Below are 17,969 nucleotides of genomic sequence, written 5' to 3'. Positions count from 1 at the left end.
GACTACACTGTTGTCACAAAGCTGCACCATCCTCTCCCTATTAAGTTATTCGTTCAAAATAATAACATCTAAATATATATTTGTTATAACTCGGTCATTGAAATGGCTGCTTTATAGTTGTTCTCGCGTGTGCTCTCTGTATTACGAATGCACCCTTTAGTTAAAAGTGAGATACCATTCATTTTCCCCTTATTTACATCCCAAAACTAATCAGCATTGAAGCGTTCTGCAGATGGCATTCTGAGCTGCAGGTAGTGGAAGCAGCAAGAGCGTGACCGTTGAGTTCAGCTTGTATGCCTGCAGCTGATATCACAATCGTAAGGGAATGTAAACGGACTCGACGGACAGCACGGTCTTGTTTCTGAAGTTGGAGAATGAAGCACTGCAGCTTTGTAAGCGTGTTTGGGTTGCACCGATAATTCACCCCCACTCACCCAAACAGTGCTTACATTCAGTTAACCCGGTCAGTAAACAGCATGTCATCAGCAAATAGGCAGTTGTCATCGTTTGTAAACCTCTGTTTGGTTATCCGTTCATTATGTTACACAGGTGCACAGCGTATTCTCCACGCCTGCCATTTTCTTTATCAGGGCTTCAGAACTTGCATTTGCTTTTGACCCTCGCCCTATGAAAGAGCTGCCTCCACCCCCTCCATTTATAGAGGTACGTGTGCAGTGGCATGTTGTTTACCAGCTTATAAATAACAGCGCAATTGGAATAGCTGATAATTCATTGTAATTTGCTACGACTCCTGCTGTTATTTGTAAGTTCTGTTATTTATGAGTTCTAATGTTATTTATGCAGTGTGTGAATTTGCTGGATTTTTTAGAAATGTTTCTGATGTTGTGGCAGGCCCCTTGGAGAAAGGGCAGGTGAAGAACGAGAGCTCAAAGTGGTGCTGAGTAAGAAGCACAAAGCCAGGGAGCTGGATGGCTTTGAGCTCTACTTGTATGTGACAGAATCCCTAAGCTAACTGTTACTTACATTTCAAACAGAAACATAAATTGTTATTTGCTTACTAACATCACAACCTAAAAATTCCTGTTATGTGTCTTATAAACAATTATTTTACTCTGTGCCGTTGAAATGCAGAGACTGCAAACCATAATTACTGTACACTATTAGCAGCATACATACATATAAATGTGGTAGTTAGAATTTGTGGAGATTAGCAGTGTGTATGCGTTATTGGCGATACCATTTAATTTCACATTATCTAAAATCAGAAATGGTAAAGAAAAACTCAAGCGTTTGAGTCCTATGAAGCAAATCTGCTTTAATTCTGTTTTTTTTTAAAAAAGAGGCTTTCGTTTTAGCGTAACATGCATTGTCTTTCAGAATGTATTATTGCATATAATGTTTTTCTTGCTTGTGTTGTTTCAGCTGAAGTCCATGTCTTTCCCCGACACTTGGATAAAGGACTTCTTCCTAGCTCACATTTGCACAGAGATGCAGATGATTGAAGAAGCTCTGCAGAAGTACCAGAGCCTTATCAACATCGGCTTCTCGAAGAGCACCTACATCATCTCGCAGATCGCCGTCGCCTTCCACAACATCCGAGGTTAGAATACCCTTCGGATCTCAGAGGCTTCCGTACTTCCCAGCCAGGGCTGCCCAATCAAACTGCCAGTGGTTAAGTGCTTTGTTTCCAGGATATCAGCAGTGTACAAAACATTTATTTGCTCTACTGCCAGAAGATTTGATGTGTTTCCTGGAAGGTACTGTATGTGTAATAAATACAGTATGATGCATGACTATTTGATTTAGCACAGTTTGTTCTGTTTAATCAAACTGTAAACACCTTGTTTTGTTCATTTTTGTTTTTCAGATATAGATAAAGCTTTGTCAATGTTTAATGAGCTAAGGGAACAGGACCCGTATCGGATCAAAAACATGGATACATTTTCCAACCTTCTCTACGTAAGGGTAAGGAGTCCTTTATCACATAACATGTATAACCTTGTACACTGGTACTATTTCTTTTGTTGCATCAAAAGCAGTGTTGAATATGAAAAATATAATAAGGCTAGATCTCTGAGAACTTGTTGTATCAATATATTTCTGGATGTACTGGCTGCTAAGTCAGTTCACATCTAATTGCCCTGTCCTGTTGGTTACGTCATGGGGTGGCAGCGACACATGGATAGCAGTGAGGCTTTTGGCTCTGCTCAGTGCTCCAGGGCTGGTTCTTGCTTAGGGACGAGACAGACAAGATTGGCACAAACAAATGCAGTAGCAGATAAAACCAAACACTAAATAGCTACATAATTACCCCCTCCCCCTGTGAAATCCAATGAAGCCTGCAAGGGAGACATGTCTACCTAATTCTGTTACAAAGCCATATTGATGGTTCTCTTTTTATATTTGAAATCTGCATTTGTAATGTGACATCTAAAGGTATTTATTTTATAGACTGTGAAGCCTGAGTTGAGTTACCTAGCACATAACCTGTGTGATATAGACAGAGTGGAGAGTACAGAGTGGAGACCTGTTGTGTGATTGGTAAGTTCAGCTTTTCTTTAACCCCAATTTTACAGGGGAACGCGCATGTTTTTCTGATAATCAAAGTGGCACTGATAAAATAAAAAAAAAATGAAAGTGTAAAAATCTGGTTAATCAAGTGACTGATGCATTGTGACCGTTCTTTAGCTTGTCATTTTATTGTAGTAACTTCTTGCCTTAAATTGTCAACTTTTCTCAACGGCTTTGTATTGTCCCACTACAAGCGAATAATGTCTCTGGCCCCAGGTAATTATTACAGTTAACGATCGCAGCATGAGAAGGCAGCATTATATTTCCAGCGAGCGCAGAAGCGCAATCCACGCTGCCTTGGTGCCTGGAAACGGGACACGAATACATGGAGATGAAAAATACATCAGCTGCCAATCCAGGCTTACAGGTATCACCAGATATTATCAAAAAAAAAAAAAACGTGTGATGAAAAAGAAGGAATGGGCTGATAGTCCTAAGCTGTATTTAAAAATCAGTATTTAATGCACAGTACAGGATTTATGGACAAGTATGTATCCCAATGTCTACTGGCAATGAATTTCTCGTGTACTGGAAATGGGAGAGCGTGGCTAAAGGTCACAGGAGCCACAAAGAGAGTGGAACAAGCTTAAAGCTTTGTTTTGTTTGTTTGCAGGCATGCGATTGAAGTGAATAAGCGTGATTATCGAGCATGGTATGGATTAGGACAGACCTTTGAGATCCGGAAGATGCCGTTTTACTGCTTGTACTACTATCGGAGAGCTCACCAGGTCAGGTTATCGACGTTCCACAAGACTTGAGAGAAAACAGAGCCAGCTTTGTTATCCCCATACCATAAAGACACTTCTATAGGACTTTCTTTAGCTAGTGAGAGTATAAGAATCTGGGGGTACTATCTATCTGTGGAGACATGCCTGTCATGTGTATGTATTGAATGTAGATCATGGTGAGCTATTTTTTCATATTATAGAGCGTCTGCTGCTGCCGTCTTCAGGACTGACAGAGAACTGTTGCAGTGGTGTCCCAGAATGCCATGCGGTCGAGCAAACCGCACTGTCAATGTTGTTGTTATTAATTATGAGTTTTTGAATGTGTTTATTTGGTTGAATTTTGTTGCAATTGTTGTCTGTTGTGTTGCCGTGGCCACCCCTAGCTGCCTGTCTTCGTTCAGGGGTAACCTTCCCCCCTCGTTTCTCTGTGTGTGTCTCTGTCACTGCCTGGTTCTAGCACTTATTAGTGCTATTGTAAGCGCATGTGCAGAAGTGTTGCTTGGGCAGCTTAATAAAGAGCAACTGTTGTTAAGAATCCTGTCTCTTGTCTCTGCTTGAACTACGCCAGCGCACTGGGCGCTACAATATTACTGATGTCTCTGGTTTCACGTTTACCCGATGTGGTGGGATATAGTTGCTATGGTGATGTCAATAGAACTCCGTGAATGACCGCTGTACTTCTATATTTTGGTGCAGGTTCCTTTTATTTAGGTTTTAGTTGGCTTTACCCATTCAAAATGCTTACCTTCACATTTGCAGGCTGAATGACAGTCAGCTGGGAACCAATTTACTGCCTTTATATATATATATATATATATATATATATATATATATATATATATATATAATCCATGATTATTAGATGAAGCAGATATAATTATATTTTTGAAATCCTGTTTTCTTTTTTTCTCTTATTTCTCCAGACTTCATGAACAGTTGAATGAATCCGATCAGGCTGTCCAGTGTTACGTCATATACATTAAGGAAATATTTGAATGTGGGGTAAGCACATGGCTTTGTGAAATAATTGTTTTTGATTTTGTAAAAATGTTATTTAAAGAGGTAAAATAAATTTACAAAAACTCCTTTAAGGTCAAAATCAGTTTTCTTTCTTTTCTGATTTAACCTTGTATTATCTGCAAATAATTCTTCCAATAGAGCAGTGGTTCTCAATCTGTGGTCCGCTGGCTCCCTTCAGGTGGTCTGTGAAAAGGTTACATAAAGGAAGCGGTAGCATAGTTTATAGATCCTATTGCAAACACAAAATTTCAAAATAGATGCCACAAGCCAAGAGAAAAGTTTACAGGTGGAAGACAAATGCTATTTTATCAATTTTTCAAAAACAGAAAGGTCCACAATCTATCTTTTTAAAAAGACTGATCCTAATGTATTTGTTAGGAAAAAGCACTTTGTTATGCCCACCCCAGTATGGTAATTTAAAACAAGCTGACACAGTAAATTTTCTTAAGAATTCATCATTAAGCACTCAAGAGAATATTACAGAAGTTTGTATTTTTGTTTCCTCATTATTTGAAGTTGATTTGAAGTTTGACAACTGATCCTATTGCATTTGGTTAAAATTTAAGCTTCATGCTACTACACAAATCGGTAGGGCAAGACAAATTAATCAACTTTATGTAAATGAAAGGAAATTTCTATAGTTCTAAAGAATATAGGTAGTCAATCCTATTACGTATTTTGAATGTTTGATATTAAAGGTGAGTGCCTGAATAACATTTTAATGTTAAACATATTGGAGGTTTAACAAGTGATAATGATCGTATTACTAGCATTCATAAAAGTAAAGGGGGGGAGGGGGGGGGGGGAGGGGGGGGGGGGGGGGGGGAGGAGTTTAGTTTAGTTTAGTTATGCTGTATTTACTAAAATATAAAGGAGCTAGAAGCAGTGGTTATCTATTCCAACAGGTACAGGGTGCAGCAAGCTTTCTTAACTTTGCAATTTTAACGAAAGCAGTCTCAGCACTTCGGCTTACCTGTGCCATATGGAACATGGCCAACATCTATGGTTTCTTGAAATTAAATGTGCATGTACAGGCTTTGATTTCTGGTAGTGTGTATTAACCATCAGAGGTTTGTACTTTTTAATTTGTAAAGGTTTTCCATTAAGAATAAGAGCTTTCCCAAGATTTGTGAAAAGTTAGTGTTAACCCAGAGTCCATTACATACCCTTACCAAATAAAGACACAGGATCATCTTCAAAGTCCATGTTGGCTTGTTTTTAGGAAAGTATATTTTACATGCATTAGATATTGCACAATGAATGAATACAGTGCATAGACAGTATAGTACAGGTTTTACAAGTGTTGCAGAAGTTGAGACAGGAAAACATATAAAACAGTTCAGCATTTAGCTTCATGCTACTACAAAGTGAGTAAACATAATACTGAATTTCTTTTACTTGGATATAGACATCTCTCAAGTAGTTTACATTTAGATGTTGAACATTTTCTGGTCTTCTAGAACATGCAACTAAAAACACAAATAGTGATGTGTTGTGGATTTAGACATAATAAAACAACTTTATACGCAAGATTATAAATGCCTACCTCATGCAGCCGAACCGTGAGAATTTAACTTAAGATGGTAAAAAAAATAAATAGGAAAGGCACTAATTACACTATGTAACACAATTTTTGTTCCTGGGTAGTAAGTGTTATTTACTAATTGCTTATGCCTCAAAAGTATAGAAAACTGCTATTATTCCCCACAAACTTTGCTTTTGTGACCAGGACAGGTACATTTCAAAATATCACTATTTCCAATGAGAAACGGGAGCTTGTGTGTCTTTTCGTTCACAAAAAAAACATATGAATCCAAATTAACATGTATTTATACTAAAGTAATACAAAAATGACTACAAAAACTACTCACTTGTAAATCTTTTGTAGTCATTTTTGTATTACTTTAGTATAAATACATGTTAATTTGGATTCACACTTTGTGAACGAAAAGACACACATTTCCCCGTTTTCCCATTGGAAATAGTGATATTTTGAAATGTACCTGTCCTGGTCACAAAAGCAAAGCTTGTGGGGAATAATAGCCATTTTCTATACTTTTGAGGCATAAGCAATTAGGAAATAACACTTACTACCCAGGAACCAAAAAAAAAAAAAAAAAAAATTGTTACACGGTGTTATGAACCAGTGAGTATTGCTTGCTTTTTAAAAACAGGTAGAAAAGGCTTGCATAAAACATTTTATATAAAGTTATTGCTTATAATACTTGTTTTAGTGTATGCACGTTGAAAAAATCTCCCACCATCAAAACCCAAACTATAGAAAAGCAGCAGGAAGTCAAAAGGACTACTCCATTACTAAATAATTAATCTTAATGTTACAGATTGTGCCCTGCTTTCAAGCACTAAGGGAACAGATGCTCTGCACAATAAAAAAAAAGGAGAGAAAGAAAATATAAAAAAGCAGCAAAAACTTTGGTCTAGAAATGCAATATTCTAAATTCTTTGGAGGGGAAAAAAAAAAGCATATTAAAACAGATCCAGACCTTGTTGCATATATCAAATCAATCTGCTTAGAACCTGGAGAGGTTAATATTTCATTCTGTATTTGCTGGGCGTGGTCCGAGGTGGATTCTGTCTGGACTGCATGAGGCAGCTGTAAGGACTGTTGGTGGCAGCGGGTGCGAGTTGCTGTCGCAGTGGTGTCTTGAGGATGGTCCGAAGGAACGATCTCTTCTCCGGCTGCTGGTTTTCCATGTTGGCACCCCCCCGCTTCTTGCAGGAGTTGGGCTGCTCTTTCAGGGCGTGCACGGTGTGGTACTGCTCAGCAATGCAGACAGTCTTCTTCTTCAGGTCCATCTTCACCAGGATCATGTTGTTCTGAAGCTCAGCCAAGGTCTGGTCCTTAATTTAAATAAATAAAAACTTGTCAAAACATCAACTGAGAAACTTCCCAACAGCAAAACACCAAATCAGAAGCTGGGTTTTCATAGGTCAGCAATTTGGATACCCACATGCCAAAGAGAACAAACCAACCCTTACAATTCTGTTAATATTTTCATCCCCCCAGGAGGGGGAAGAAAAAAGTAAGTAACCACACAAACAAAATGTGAGAACACCCACCCCCAAAGTAAGTGGATACCTACATGCCAAAAAGTTTAAACTTACTAACCAACCAACCCCATCAATTATTTAAAAACAATTCTGGGCTTACTCTGCCCACACTTGTATCTGCAGAGGTCGGCAACTTGCGCTTATGCTGACACATGTAATTGTATAGAACTTGCATTTTTGTTTGTCCGTGGCCGAGATTTTTATTTTTTTTAAATGTCCGTGGCCACTTTACATGGTGCCAACCCCTGATCTGCAAACAATGAAGAGCAATGCACCAGATTTAGAAGGGTTTGGACCTTAATGGTTACAAAAAAGGAGGAATATTAATAAGGGATTAGTCCAGCAGGAACAATACTGGAACAACCATGCAGTATAATGATCAGGAAATGGACTTTGTTAATAAGGTACTGTAGAAGACATCATTAAATCCAGCAGCTCAGCTGTGCCCAAGTAAAGTGAAATAGATGAAGGTGACTAGTAGCAGGCATGGTTTAGACCTCACCTGGAGTACTGTGTACATTACTGCTCACTGTACCATAGGAAAAATATTATTGCCTTTGCGAAGGTGAGGCGTAGAGCAACCAAGAAGAAACCGGATCTCTGTGATCTAAGTTATGAGAAAAGGTAAAGGAATTTTGGCTTGCCAGTACACCTACAGTAGACGGGTCTCTGTTTCATACCAGTTGAAAATACATTTAAAAAAAAAAAAAAAAAAAAAGAAGAAGTTGTCACCTGGTCAAACAAGCACATGCAGAAAAAAATTGTAGAAACAGATAGGGTTGTTGCTGAGGATGAGAATAACAGTACTTTAACACTAGGGCAAATTCAGTGGATTTAAACTCAAGGGATAAAAATAGACCCAAGCGCATCAGTTAAACTGTTCTAGCAGTTGGGTTAAACCTGGATTTAGAGTTCTAATCCTCTACCTGTTTGAGTAGTATCTCATCGCAGGTGTGGAGAGTGTGTCTAAGTTTCTCTGCGCTGGTGTTTCTACAGCAGGCTCTCTCAGCTGACTGGAGAGACTCGCCCAGCTTCTGTAGTTCCGAGCGCAATGTCCGGATGTTCTGGAAAGGCAGGACAAGACAAACAGCATGCTGAGCAAGGTCACCACCTATTACAGAGTCATAATCAGTTAGAGTTAAAAACCTACCTGTATATAGACCACACTGATCAATGCATCATGTATATACTACCCCCCCCCCCCCATATGTTATCCAATATGAATTAACCATTTGCACACTCAAAACAGCCGAATTACCTTCTGCCCATCTTCCAGTTTTCTGTCCACAGCTGAAGTCAGGGCACTTGCAGAAGGGGGGAGGGTTACCAATTCCTGAAATGCCTTCAGTTCTACAATAAAAACAGCAATAATAACAAATACTCGCTCGCAAATATTCTTGTAACACATTTAAATAAATTTATCACTGAGGACAATTGGTGTGCTAGAAGACTCACCCTTATTTCTTTCCTGCAGCTCAGTTTTGACTAGCTCCAGCTCTATATTGGTTTTCCTCAGATCCAGGGTACTGCTGGCAATTCTCTTTGATCGCCTCACTCCACAGGGGGATTCGTGTTGGGTTTGGGACATGTCAAGGAAAGACTGCTCGAGTTTGGACTCATTTGATGGATTCTGCAGGACAGCCATCAGCTCCTCAATCCTGTCGTCCCTCTCCTATAGTAAAAGAAAATGTAATTGTTTAACCATGCAAAATTTGACTTGATCAACCTTAAAATCTAATTCTTAACACTTTCCAACACATCCTCTGAAGTCGGAATTCCCTCGCCCCATACGAAGACTACTAAACTTGGATTACCTACCTGAATTTCTTGTTGGTAATATTTCTTCAAAGACTCCTGGAGGTTTTGGATTTTGTTTTCATATCTCTCTTCCATCATTTCCTTCTCATTTTCAAGAATCTCACTAAAACAACACGATAAGTTATGCCTTACTTAACTCCTATATTGAAAGAGGCAGTTGCAATGTACTTCAGGTATTTAAAAAACACATGGTTACTGAATTGGGATGAGAGAATGTGGAGCCAACATAGGACGAAAATATATTAGGGCAGGAGAAAACTTGAATTAAAACAATATAGTATTTGACACACAATCAGTCAGACGTTTCACAATTTAAACAAGGCTACCGACAAAACGTGCCTACCTAAACTGGTTTTCCCTCTCATTTATGTGCTCCATCATTTCATTAAACACTTGTTCCCGTATATTGAACTCCAGTGTTAACTTCTCCCGTTTCTCTTTGATTAGGTTTTCCTTCAGGACTTCAATGGCGTTTAGAAGGGACTGAAAATTATAAAGAACATGAGTGCCTTACATTGAATCAAGCACCACTTGATACAGAAGAATCTGAAAGCAACTTTAAATCACTTGTGATAGCAAACATTACTAAATTACTGAAAATGGATCATCTCCCCCCTTTTTTTTTTTTATTTATTGGTTGTTATGTGCATTTGCAGGGGGCTTCTTGCTGTTGCCAGCCCTAATGTGCAACTACTACAGATGTACCTTCTAAAATCCATATGCTTTTATCTATAGGACAGAAAACTATTTTAAATGTGATAAAAGGTCCCCAGCATTTAGTAAATCTGGACAAAAAAAAATAAATTAACCAACATCGGTGTCAAACACAGTGATGTCTCCTTCATCATCACTCTCTTCGCCTTGCCCCGCCTCCTCATTCTCAGCCAGGCTGTCATTGGTTCGCATGCCATGTTCTCGGAGCAGGGACTGGATGTAGGCGACTCTAGTTTTGGAAGGTGGAGCATGTACAAGCTTGGTAGACAAAAATAAGCAAAAATTTGTATCAAGGAGATCCAAAACCAATATTTCAGAAAACAAAAACGTTTTTTCTATTATGGACAATCGGTAACTAACTACAAGGTTCTCATCTCATTTACCATGATGAAAAAATTGCATTTTCAAGTTGCTTTCTGAGTGCAATCATTGAAAGCTTCATTGTTAATGCAGGGAAGCGTTGATCATATTGTTGTAATTTTCCCCACACCTCAAACTAGCAACATCCTGGTTAAACTACTAATTAAAACTTCAAAGCTGCTCACCTGGGTGGCAATAGCAGAAAACTTCAAGGCCTGCAAAGTCTCGTCATACATGGAGGCACACTGGTTAATATTGACGATCATGCAGGACTTCCCACGGCCGCAGAAAAACCCCTGGAACGCCCGTGTCAGCTTACTGTCTCTGAACGGAACCATGTTTTGTTTTGTCCTGTATTAGGGAGGAAAGAAAAGCTATGCTGCACTTATTTCAATCCAGGAGATGAAGAATTCAGTGACAAGGAAAGGATCTGCCAATCCCAGCTGACAATGTAATATCCTGCCATCAGCACTTACTTCTGCTGCTGGTTCTGCCTCAGTGCTGCAATGCAGCGGCCGAGCGTGTGGAGGGAAGTGTTGATGTTGTTGGCTTCTTTCATCCTGTCTCCACTTTTCTGTTCCTTGCACCTTTCAGAGCCGGCCAGATCACACAGAGATAACCTGAGAGGAGACACCAGAGATGTAATCAAATTAGCAAGTGTAACAATAACGCAGTATGAAGTGAAGTGTTTCAAGAGGCTTTTCTGCAGAATCGATGCATGAGTAAAAGTACTTACTCGCTGATTTTGGGAACCAAGTCGGATTCAGGATCACCGTTAATGTGCAGAATTCGAATAGAGAAGATGCTATGACTAACAAAAACAGAAACAAACATTAACGTTACAAAACAATAATCTTGATTACAATGAAACTCCAACAAATAAAGAACACAAATCTAATAAATTAGAATACATGCATTTAGATTTCAAACCAATGTTGGTGGCTATGGGTTTGGTATGCAACATCAATGGCTTGTACCCTACGCTTTACTGGGTTGCCTGCTTATTGGGATAGTGTACCTTCTGCTTGAGCAGTGGTTCAGGTTGGTGCTGGCAAAGCTCTGGTTCTTCCTGCCCACTTTCAACACCTTCCATGCATCCTCTGCACTGCTCACATTGATCCAGTTCAAATCTAGATTATTAAACAAATTGTTTAGATTATATTTACATATTTCTATAGCAATAAAACTGTATTCGAGATTAAAAAATTAAACCGTCTCTCACCTTTGACATAGGGGTTCCCGTACTTGTCCTCACACAGTCTCAAAGTCTGTCTCTTACGGTTCTGGTTAGAGGGGACCGTATCGAGCAGGTCATAGAGAAATTCATTGTAAATCTCAAAGAAAGAGACCCACACGGAGTACTGGACGCAGCCCTCATCTCTTAGCTCCACCACATCAGGATCTTTACAACGGCTGCCAGAATCTTACAACACAGAACACTCATGTAAACAATCTGCCATCCACAAATCAGCTTCCATCTATTTGTAATCAGGGGAGGCTAGAGATGCTTTGAAGCTCAGTAACCAATACCAAGAGACCTACCTTCCAGTTGGCTGTGAAGTTGACTATTTAGTTGGCTAGCAGCAGAGAATCCGATGCCACTGTCAAAGCTGCTGGTCCCAAACCTGGATCTGAAACTGCCACTGTCACTTTTCTTCATAGGGGTCTGAACATCATCCTATTCAATTACCAAGATTATGAAAAGAACAAAAAGCTGAAGTGGTCAGTTGCTTCTATATATTTTTTTGTAATCTTTTGCAAGACTCTGGAGATTAGTGACTGGTGCAGAAAGGGGTAGTTTGTCATGCAGGTACAACTTTCAAAACTATACACACACCCCTAATTACCAAGTACTGTGGAATATCATACAGATTGCATCAACCACCTCTCTATTGTTGATGCAATCAAGGGTAATTCTCCAGTAGTTTTTTTTTAAGTTGTAGTTAACCTTAGCAGGGTTTAGGATGATCAAATTGACCTCTTATTAACTACAAAAATGACCAGTATCTTTTAAGCTGTTTGCACACACCTCTTTTAGGAATGCAGATTTCTTCAACTCTTCTTGCATGACTTGCTTGCTCTCCAGCCAGATGACCTCATTGCACAGGGAAGGTTTCAAGTCCATCCCACTATACAGCTTGCCCTGGATACTATTGAATACAACGGACAGGGAACGGGGAAGAATCCCACCATCACGATTGGTACCTGCAGCAAACCACCAAGAGACAACAGAAGCCAATCAGTCACAGGGATCTATTCAATTGATTTAAATAGTGTCAGATTTCAATACTGCCATTATTTAAAATATGAACACCATCCCCCCAAAACAAAAGTCTCCAGATTATTAAAAAAGGCATAAGTAAACTAAAAGGTGACAAACACAAATTGGAGGTTTGATTTTTATAATCTTAGGCACTAAGTTTTTTTAATAAACCTTAGCAGTATTTACGTCCGCTGTCTTTTAGATGAAAATTGACTGGACCCCATTGTTACAATCAATTACATTATTTTCTGATGATTCTTCAACTCATAAGTTGCTTTATGGAACAGTAAAGCTAGTCCAAAAGCTATCCCCCCCCAATGTACCCAACATAGACAACTATTTTTTATGCAAAGTTACAAGCACAGAAGCAATCCTTTGTTGAATCATTGTACTGAAACTCATCTGCCCTAATCCCCAGTGTCTTCAGTTTTTTAACCTTTTCTCACCTTGTATGGTGTAGGTCTTTCCAGAGTTTGTGACTCCATAGGTGTAAACGAGTCTGTTCTCCCCCTCCAGTACATCTTTTACCACCTCCTTCATTGTAGCATCAAAGAACTGCTTCTGGGTTGTCTCTGGACCTAAAATCTAAAACAATACAGGATTATTTTAACAATGTGTAAAGTTTTGAAAGTCCCCCCACCCCCCCAAAAAAAACCAAAAAAAACCAAAAAAAACAAACTGTGCATTTATAATCTAGTAACTAAATAATTACATTTTGCTACCACCTATTAATGCAAAAGCAAAACAGGGATGCAGCCAAATTGTTCTATAATATTTCAGAACCGTAGTACCTGCGAGAAGGTGAATTTGTGCACGGACTGTCCAATCCCGCGTTCCGTGTTCTTCATTGTGAACGAGTCCTTTGGTGCATGTAGGAGAAGGGTCGCAGAGTTCTCAATAAACACACATCCCTGAAGCGAGAAAGGTTTCCTTTAGGTCACAGATTCATGCAATAGCATTATGTTGGCGCTGGGATTACCACCACCATACCCGAAACAAACAAGAGGCAAAGTCGCAATCAAATCCTGCCGAGTACCCACCTGGTCTTCCCCCTTCTCCTGCTCAGGGTCAGTAAAGGGTCGCACACGGAGATAGATTTTCACTTTCTCACTACAGTCCTCTGAAGATGCCCGAGCCACCTCTGCTGCCTAGCGCGAGAGAGAGGAGAGGGAAAAAAAAAAAAAAAAGTTTTATTGTAGTACCAGCACACAATCAACTGGCAAGATTGTGTTCACAGCCATTGCAACAGGACCTGCACAGCTGTATTGTAATTTTGAAGTAGTCATGGGCAGATCAAGAACATTTCAATGCAGAAAAAGGCAAACCACTACATTTCATAATGTGTAACAAACAACCCAAAACTCTAGAGCTATGGCAACATCTGGAAGAACATTTTAGGAAATATATACAAAATAATAAAAGGTCGCTCTGTTTAACAGCTTAGTGTTTGTGCCAACATTGAGCAAACATATGGTATGCAGTATGTCAAAGCCACATTTGGTTAGAATTTCAAATAACTTTTTTCTGACCATTATAGTAAACATGGTCTGTCTCAGAGAATTAAACTTGATGACCAGATTAATGCAAATAGCCCGTTCCACACTTCGCTTTGAACAAAGCCATGAAACCAGTTAAGACAGTATCCGATAGCCACTTGTACGACATCTACACTACCTACTAAACATGACAAAAAGCTGCCCTGTCTAGAAACATGGCAAGCTGGTCACAAGTTTACTGAACAAAATATAAAATCCAACACTGCTGACCTTTACATTGTGTGTGTTGCCTTCTCCAGGGGAGATGACAGAGAAGTCTGAAAGGAGTCTCTTGCAAATTCCTGAACCAAACTCGGCAGCTGTTGATTCAAAAACCGGAGCCTCCTCTTCGTCAGAGAAAAAGGCTCTCGGAGAAGCAATTGTTTGTGCCATTTTTCAACAACTCTGACACCTACAGAGAAGAGGGAATGCAAGAGTAAGACACATGCCGTATGCTTAGATTGACTTTAGTTGTGACGGTTTTATTAAAATGTACTGCCATGCACAACTTAGAACAGTGGTGTCCAGTCACTGCAATTCCACTCCAGGTTTAACAGGTAAAATGACACAATGAACTACTTCAGAGTCAAGACGGAGGTTCGATTGGTTCAATTAAACAATTTAGAACAGGGTTGGAACAAAGACCAGGAGCGGAAGAGTCAACTTTGGCTACCCCTAACAAGAAACTGGCAACTCCAGATGGAGGTAGTTTGAATTCCTTCTTTTAATGAGACTGCATGTAGCTCAGTTGTAAATTCTCCTCTATAAAAGCAGGTAGTTAGCTAGTCTCCTACTCCTCCTTTTGTTTGATCAGGTAATTCATTCCAGATCTGAGTGCACCCAAAGGGGAGTTGTGTGGCTTTTGATTAATTGTTTGTTTCCGACACATGGAGCCCATATTTTTGCAACGGTTTTTCAGAAAAGGACTGCAACAACAAGTTATATTCAAATAATTTATTTTTCACCATGACAACAAGGGAGTCAAGTTGAAGCAAGTGGGAATGTCAACAAATCAGCATGCTTAACCTGTGGCATTGTTAAACAGCTTAAACAACTATAGGACAAAGGTTTAATTGACACAAACTTTGTAAGAGTATAATCCCAAAAAAGATAAGACAAGCAGCTCTACTGCAAGAGCTTTACGTTTTTATGAACTTTTGGGGAATTTAAAATGTGCCAGACACAGTGCAATAAACATGCATTTTAAATCTAGAAAGCATGCAACAAATGAACATAGCCTTAAAAAAGAGTTGGTGTTTGACAGTATATTAAGTAAACCCTAAAAGACCACGGATAAATCCTTATATAAAATCTTAATGAGAGTCTACCTCGTAATAATCCAATAGTTTTGAGTCATTGGCGGATGGAGACTTTAAAATGAAGTATCTCCTAGTTCTTAAAATCCTCTCCACGTATATATTTCTAAATTGAGAAACGATTTACAAACTCCGGAGAACACACATGTTCTTATAAGCATGCAGCACAAGACGTGCTTTGTTATCTGGCTGCATACTTAAAATGCCCCACAAACATGCGACTTTCGGCACCTGTCTAATCACACTTGATGACTTTGAATGTCAAGTTCCCTGCGGTTTTAAAAAGTACAGTACCAAGAAAAGAAAGAAAAAAAACGTAATTTGATGAAGGATAAAACGTACGTAAATACACGTGTACTGTTAGTCAAACCTACAGAAACAAGACCAATGACAAATTAGAAAAAAATTGAAATGTGAACAAAAAATATTTAATTATGCAGTTAAACAGTGGGGGGTTTATTCCTGCATAGAAAATAATTGTTTGCCATTTTACTACACCACGGTGTAACGCCCCTCCCCCATCACATTTTTTAAATGAATAAAGTTAACGTTCACAGTGCAAACCTAATGTAGGGACCACAAACTGTCGTTAGAGCAAAGAGACTTTTGAAACAAAGTTTGAAATGGTTTATGTTTTTTGCTGTAAATGGCTGAAATATTACTATAGTCTTTTAAAATCATTAAACAAAAACACGAGGGGGTCACCGTGAGTTTTTAATTTGTATTTTTTTTAACCTCATATGTTGCGGTAAGGACTGTGGAAGATTAAAACAGCAGTATTTGAATTAACTTCAGCCAGCGCGTTTCACTTGGTAATCCACGTCAGTAAACTAAAGATACACCTTGTTTACCATCAACATTGTATTATCACGGTAGGTTCAGAACATTATATAATCGTTCACAACAAATGTTTTACTCACCTCTTTCAAAACGCTTCCTTATTTTCTGTGTTAAAAAGACTTAACTCTTCTTTATTACAAGGCTTTTTAACTACACTTTTCCTTTCCCCCAAAGTAGTTTATGAATACTGAGCTTTGTAAGAACCATCCAGTTTAAACATCGCGCTCAGTACGACAGCCAATCGAAACCCAGGCTGCCCGTCCACCCAATGGCAACCTGATTCTCAATGGTAAACCCAAAACGTAGCCAATCAGAATGCAAATTCCTGGTCAGTCTCCAGTGCTGAACGTGCAACTGACGCCATTCTGGCTCCAACAGACAGCATCTTATGCTAAAGTGAAGGGCAGGTGTACTCAAAATGGCGACACAGTGATGCAGTTTCATGACTTTTTCTTACGCAGTTATCTCGGTTTAAATGTACCTGTATGTAGTAAGCAGTAGTATGAACCCCCGGCCCTTGTTTCTTTTTCAAGTTGAAAAAGTCCCTTGGGTCGACATTGTCAGTACCTTTTAGAATTTTGAATGCTTGAATCAGGTCGCTGCGTAGTCTTCTTTGTTCAAGACTGGATAGATTTTTCTTTTTCTTTTTCATTTTTTTTTTTTTTTTAGAATGTCTGCATATGACATGCCTTTTAAACCCGGAATAATTCTGGTTGCTTTTTTTTGCACTCTTTCTAGTGAGCAATATCCTTTTTGTAGCGAGGTGACCGGAACTGAACACAATATTCTAGATGAGGTCTTACTAATGCATTGTACAGTTTTAACATTACTTCCCTTGATTTAAATTCAATGCTTTTTTATAGCTTCTCAACATTGTCCAGATGAAGACATTTCTGAGTTAACATAAACTCCTAGGTCTTTTTCATAGATTCCTTCTTCAGTTTCAGTTTCTCCCATTTTTATTGCCTGTGTGCAGTACCTTACACTTTTCTCTATTAAATGTCATTTGCCATGTGTCTGCCCAGTTCTGAATCTTGTCTAGATCATTTTGAATGACCTTTGCTGCTGCAAAAGTGTTTGCCACTCCTCCTATTTTTGTGTCATCTGCAAATTTAACAAGTTTGCTTACTATACCAGAATGTAAGTCATTAATGTAGATTAGGAATAGCAGAGGACCTAATACTGATCCCTGTGGTACACCACTGGTTACCTCGCTCCATTCTGAGGTTTCTCCTCTAATCAGTACTTTCTGTTTTCTACATGTTAACCACTCCCTAAGTCATGTGCATGCATTTCCTTGAATCCCTACTGCATTCGGTTTGAGAATTAATCTTTTACGCTGGACTTTGTTAAAAGTTTTCTGGAAATCTAAATAAACCATGTCATATTTGCAATTATCCATTGTCGATGTTGCACCCTCAAAAAAACCAAGCAGATTAGTTAGACACGATCTCCCTTTCCTAAAGCCATGCTGACTGTCTCCCAAGATACTGCTACCATATAGGTAATTTTCCATTTGGGATCTTATTGTAGTTTACATATAATAGAAGTCAGTTACCTGGTTCAGTTTTGTTTCCCTTTTTGTGGATCGGTCTTTTGTTTGCAATTCTCCAGTCTCTTGGTACAACCCCTATGTCAAGAGACTTGCATGATCTTGGTTAGTGGTTTGTAAATAACTTCTTTCATTTCTTTGAGTACTATTGGGAGGATCTCATCCAGTCCAGGGGATCTGCTTATTTAAAGAGCTCATAGTCCCTTTAACACTTCTGCC

At 39.0% G+C, this 17,969-nt stretch overlaps 1 protein-coding gene and 1 pseudogene across 2 annotated transcripts; one reads left to right on the top strand and one right to left on the bottom strand.

Annotated features, from left to right (window-relative positions):
• Nucleotides 1–1,228: 1,228 nt before the first annotated feature.
• Nucleotides 1,229–3,756, top strand: LOC121324866 (annotated as a pseudogene).
• Nucleotides 3,757–6,415: 2,659 nt separating this feature from the next.
• LOC121323839 (kinesin-like protein KIF20A) lies at nt 6,416–16,415 on the bottom strand. Of its 2 annotated transcripts, XM_041265113.1 has the most exons (20): nt 16,279–16,415; nt 14,274–14,454; nt 13,548–13,655; nt 13,299–13,418; nt 12,954–13,092; nt 12,274–12,449; nt 11,787–11,922; nt 11,467–11,667; nt 11,263–11,374; nt 10,981–11,055; nt 10,721–10,864; nt 10,430–10,595; nt 9,984–10,142; nt 9,514–9,653; nt 9,171–9,273; nt 8,808–9,024; nt 8,611–8,702; nt 8,279–8,416; nt 7,855–7,959; nt 7,058–7,142 (listed from the first exon to the last, which is right to left on the bottom strand). In XM_041265113.1, exons 2-19 carry the CDS (start codon nt 14,433–14,435, stop codon nt 7,879–7,881), a joined length of 2,469 nt encoding a protein of 822 aa, XP_041121047.1. In that variant the 5' UTR covers nt 14,436–14,454; nt 16,279–16,415; the 3' UTR covers nt 7,058–7,142; nt 7,855–7,878. The 2 variants fall into 2 exon arrangements, with proteins under 2 accessions (XP_041121046.1, XP_041121047.1); XM_041265112.1 differs by lacking the exon at nt 7,855–7,959 and having other exon boundaries at nt 6,416–7,142.
• Between the last annotated feature and the right edge of the window lie 1,554 nt (nt 16,416–17,969).

The sequence above is a fragment of the Polyodon spathula genome, chromosome 12, assembly GCF_017654505.1.
Source record: "Polyodon spathula isolate WHYD16114869_AA chromosome 12, ASM1765450v1, whole genome shotgun sequence".
NCBI classification, from domain to species: domain Eukaryota; kingdom Metazoa; phylum Chordata; class Actinopteri; order Acipenseriformes; family Polyodontidae; genus Polyodon; species Polyodon spathula.
Note: the sequence above shows the minus strand (reverse complement) of the source record. Positions and strands in the feature narration are given on the sequence as shown.

Bases quoted from the DNA above. Each gene is read 5' to 3' on its own strand.
- LOC121323839 (XM_041265112.1), bottom strand. From the start codon at position 14,435: ATGGCACAAACAATTGCTTCTCCGAGAGCCTTTTTCTCTGACGAAGAG. The intron at 13,656-14,273 runs GTCAGCAGTGTT...CTCTCGCGCTAG, and splicing joins GCAACACACACAATGTAAAG to GCAGCAGAGGTGGCTCGGGC. The intron at 8,417-8,610 runs GTAATTCGGCTG...CTGCCTTTCCAG, and splicing joins AACTGGAAGATGGGCAGAAG to AACATCCGGACATTGCGCTC.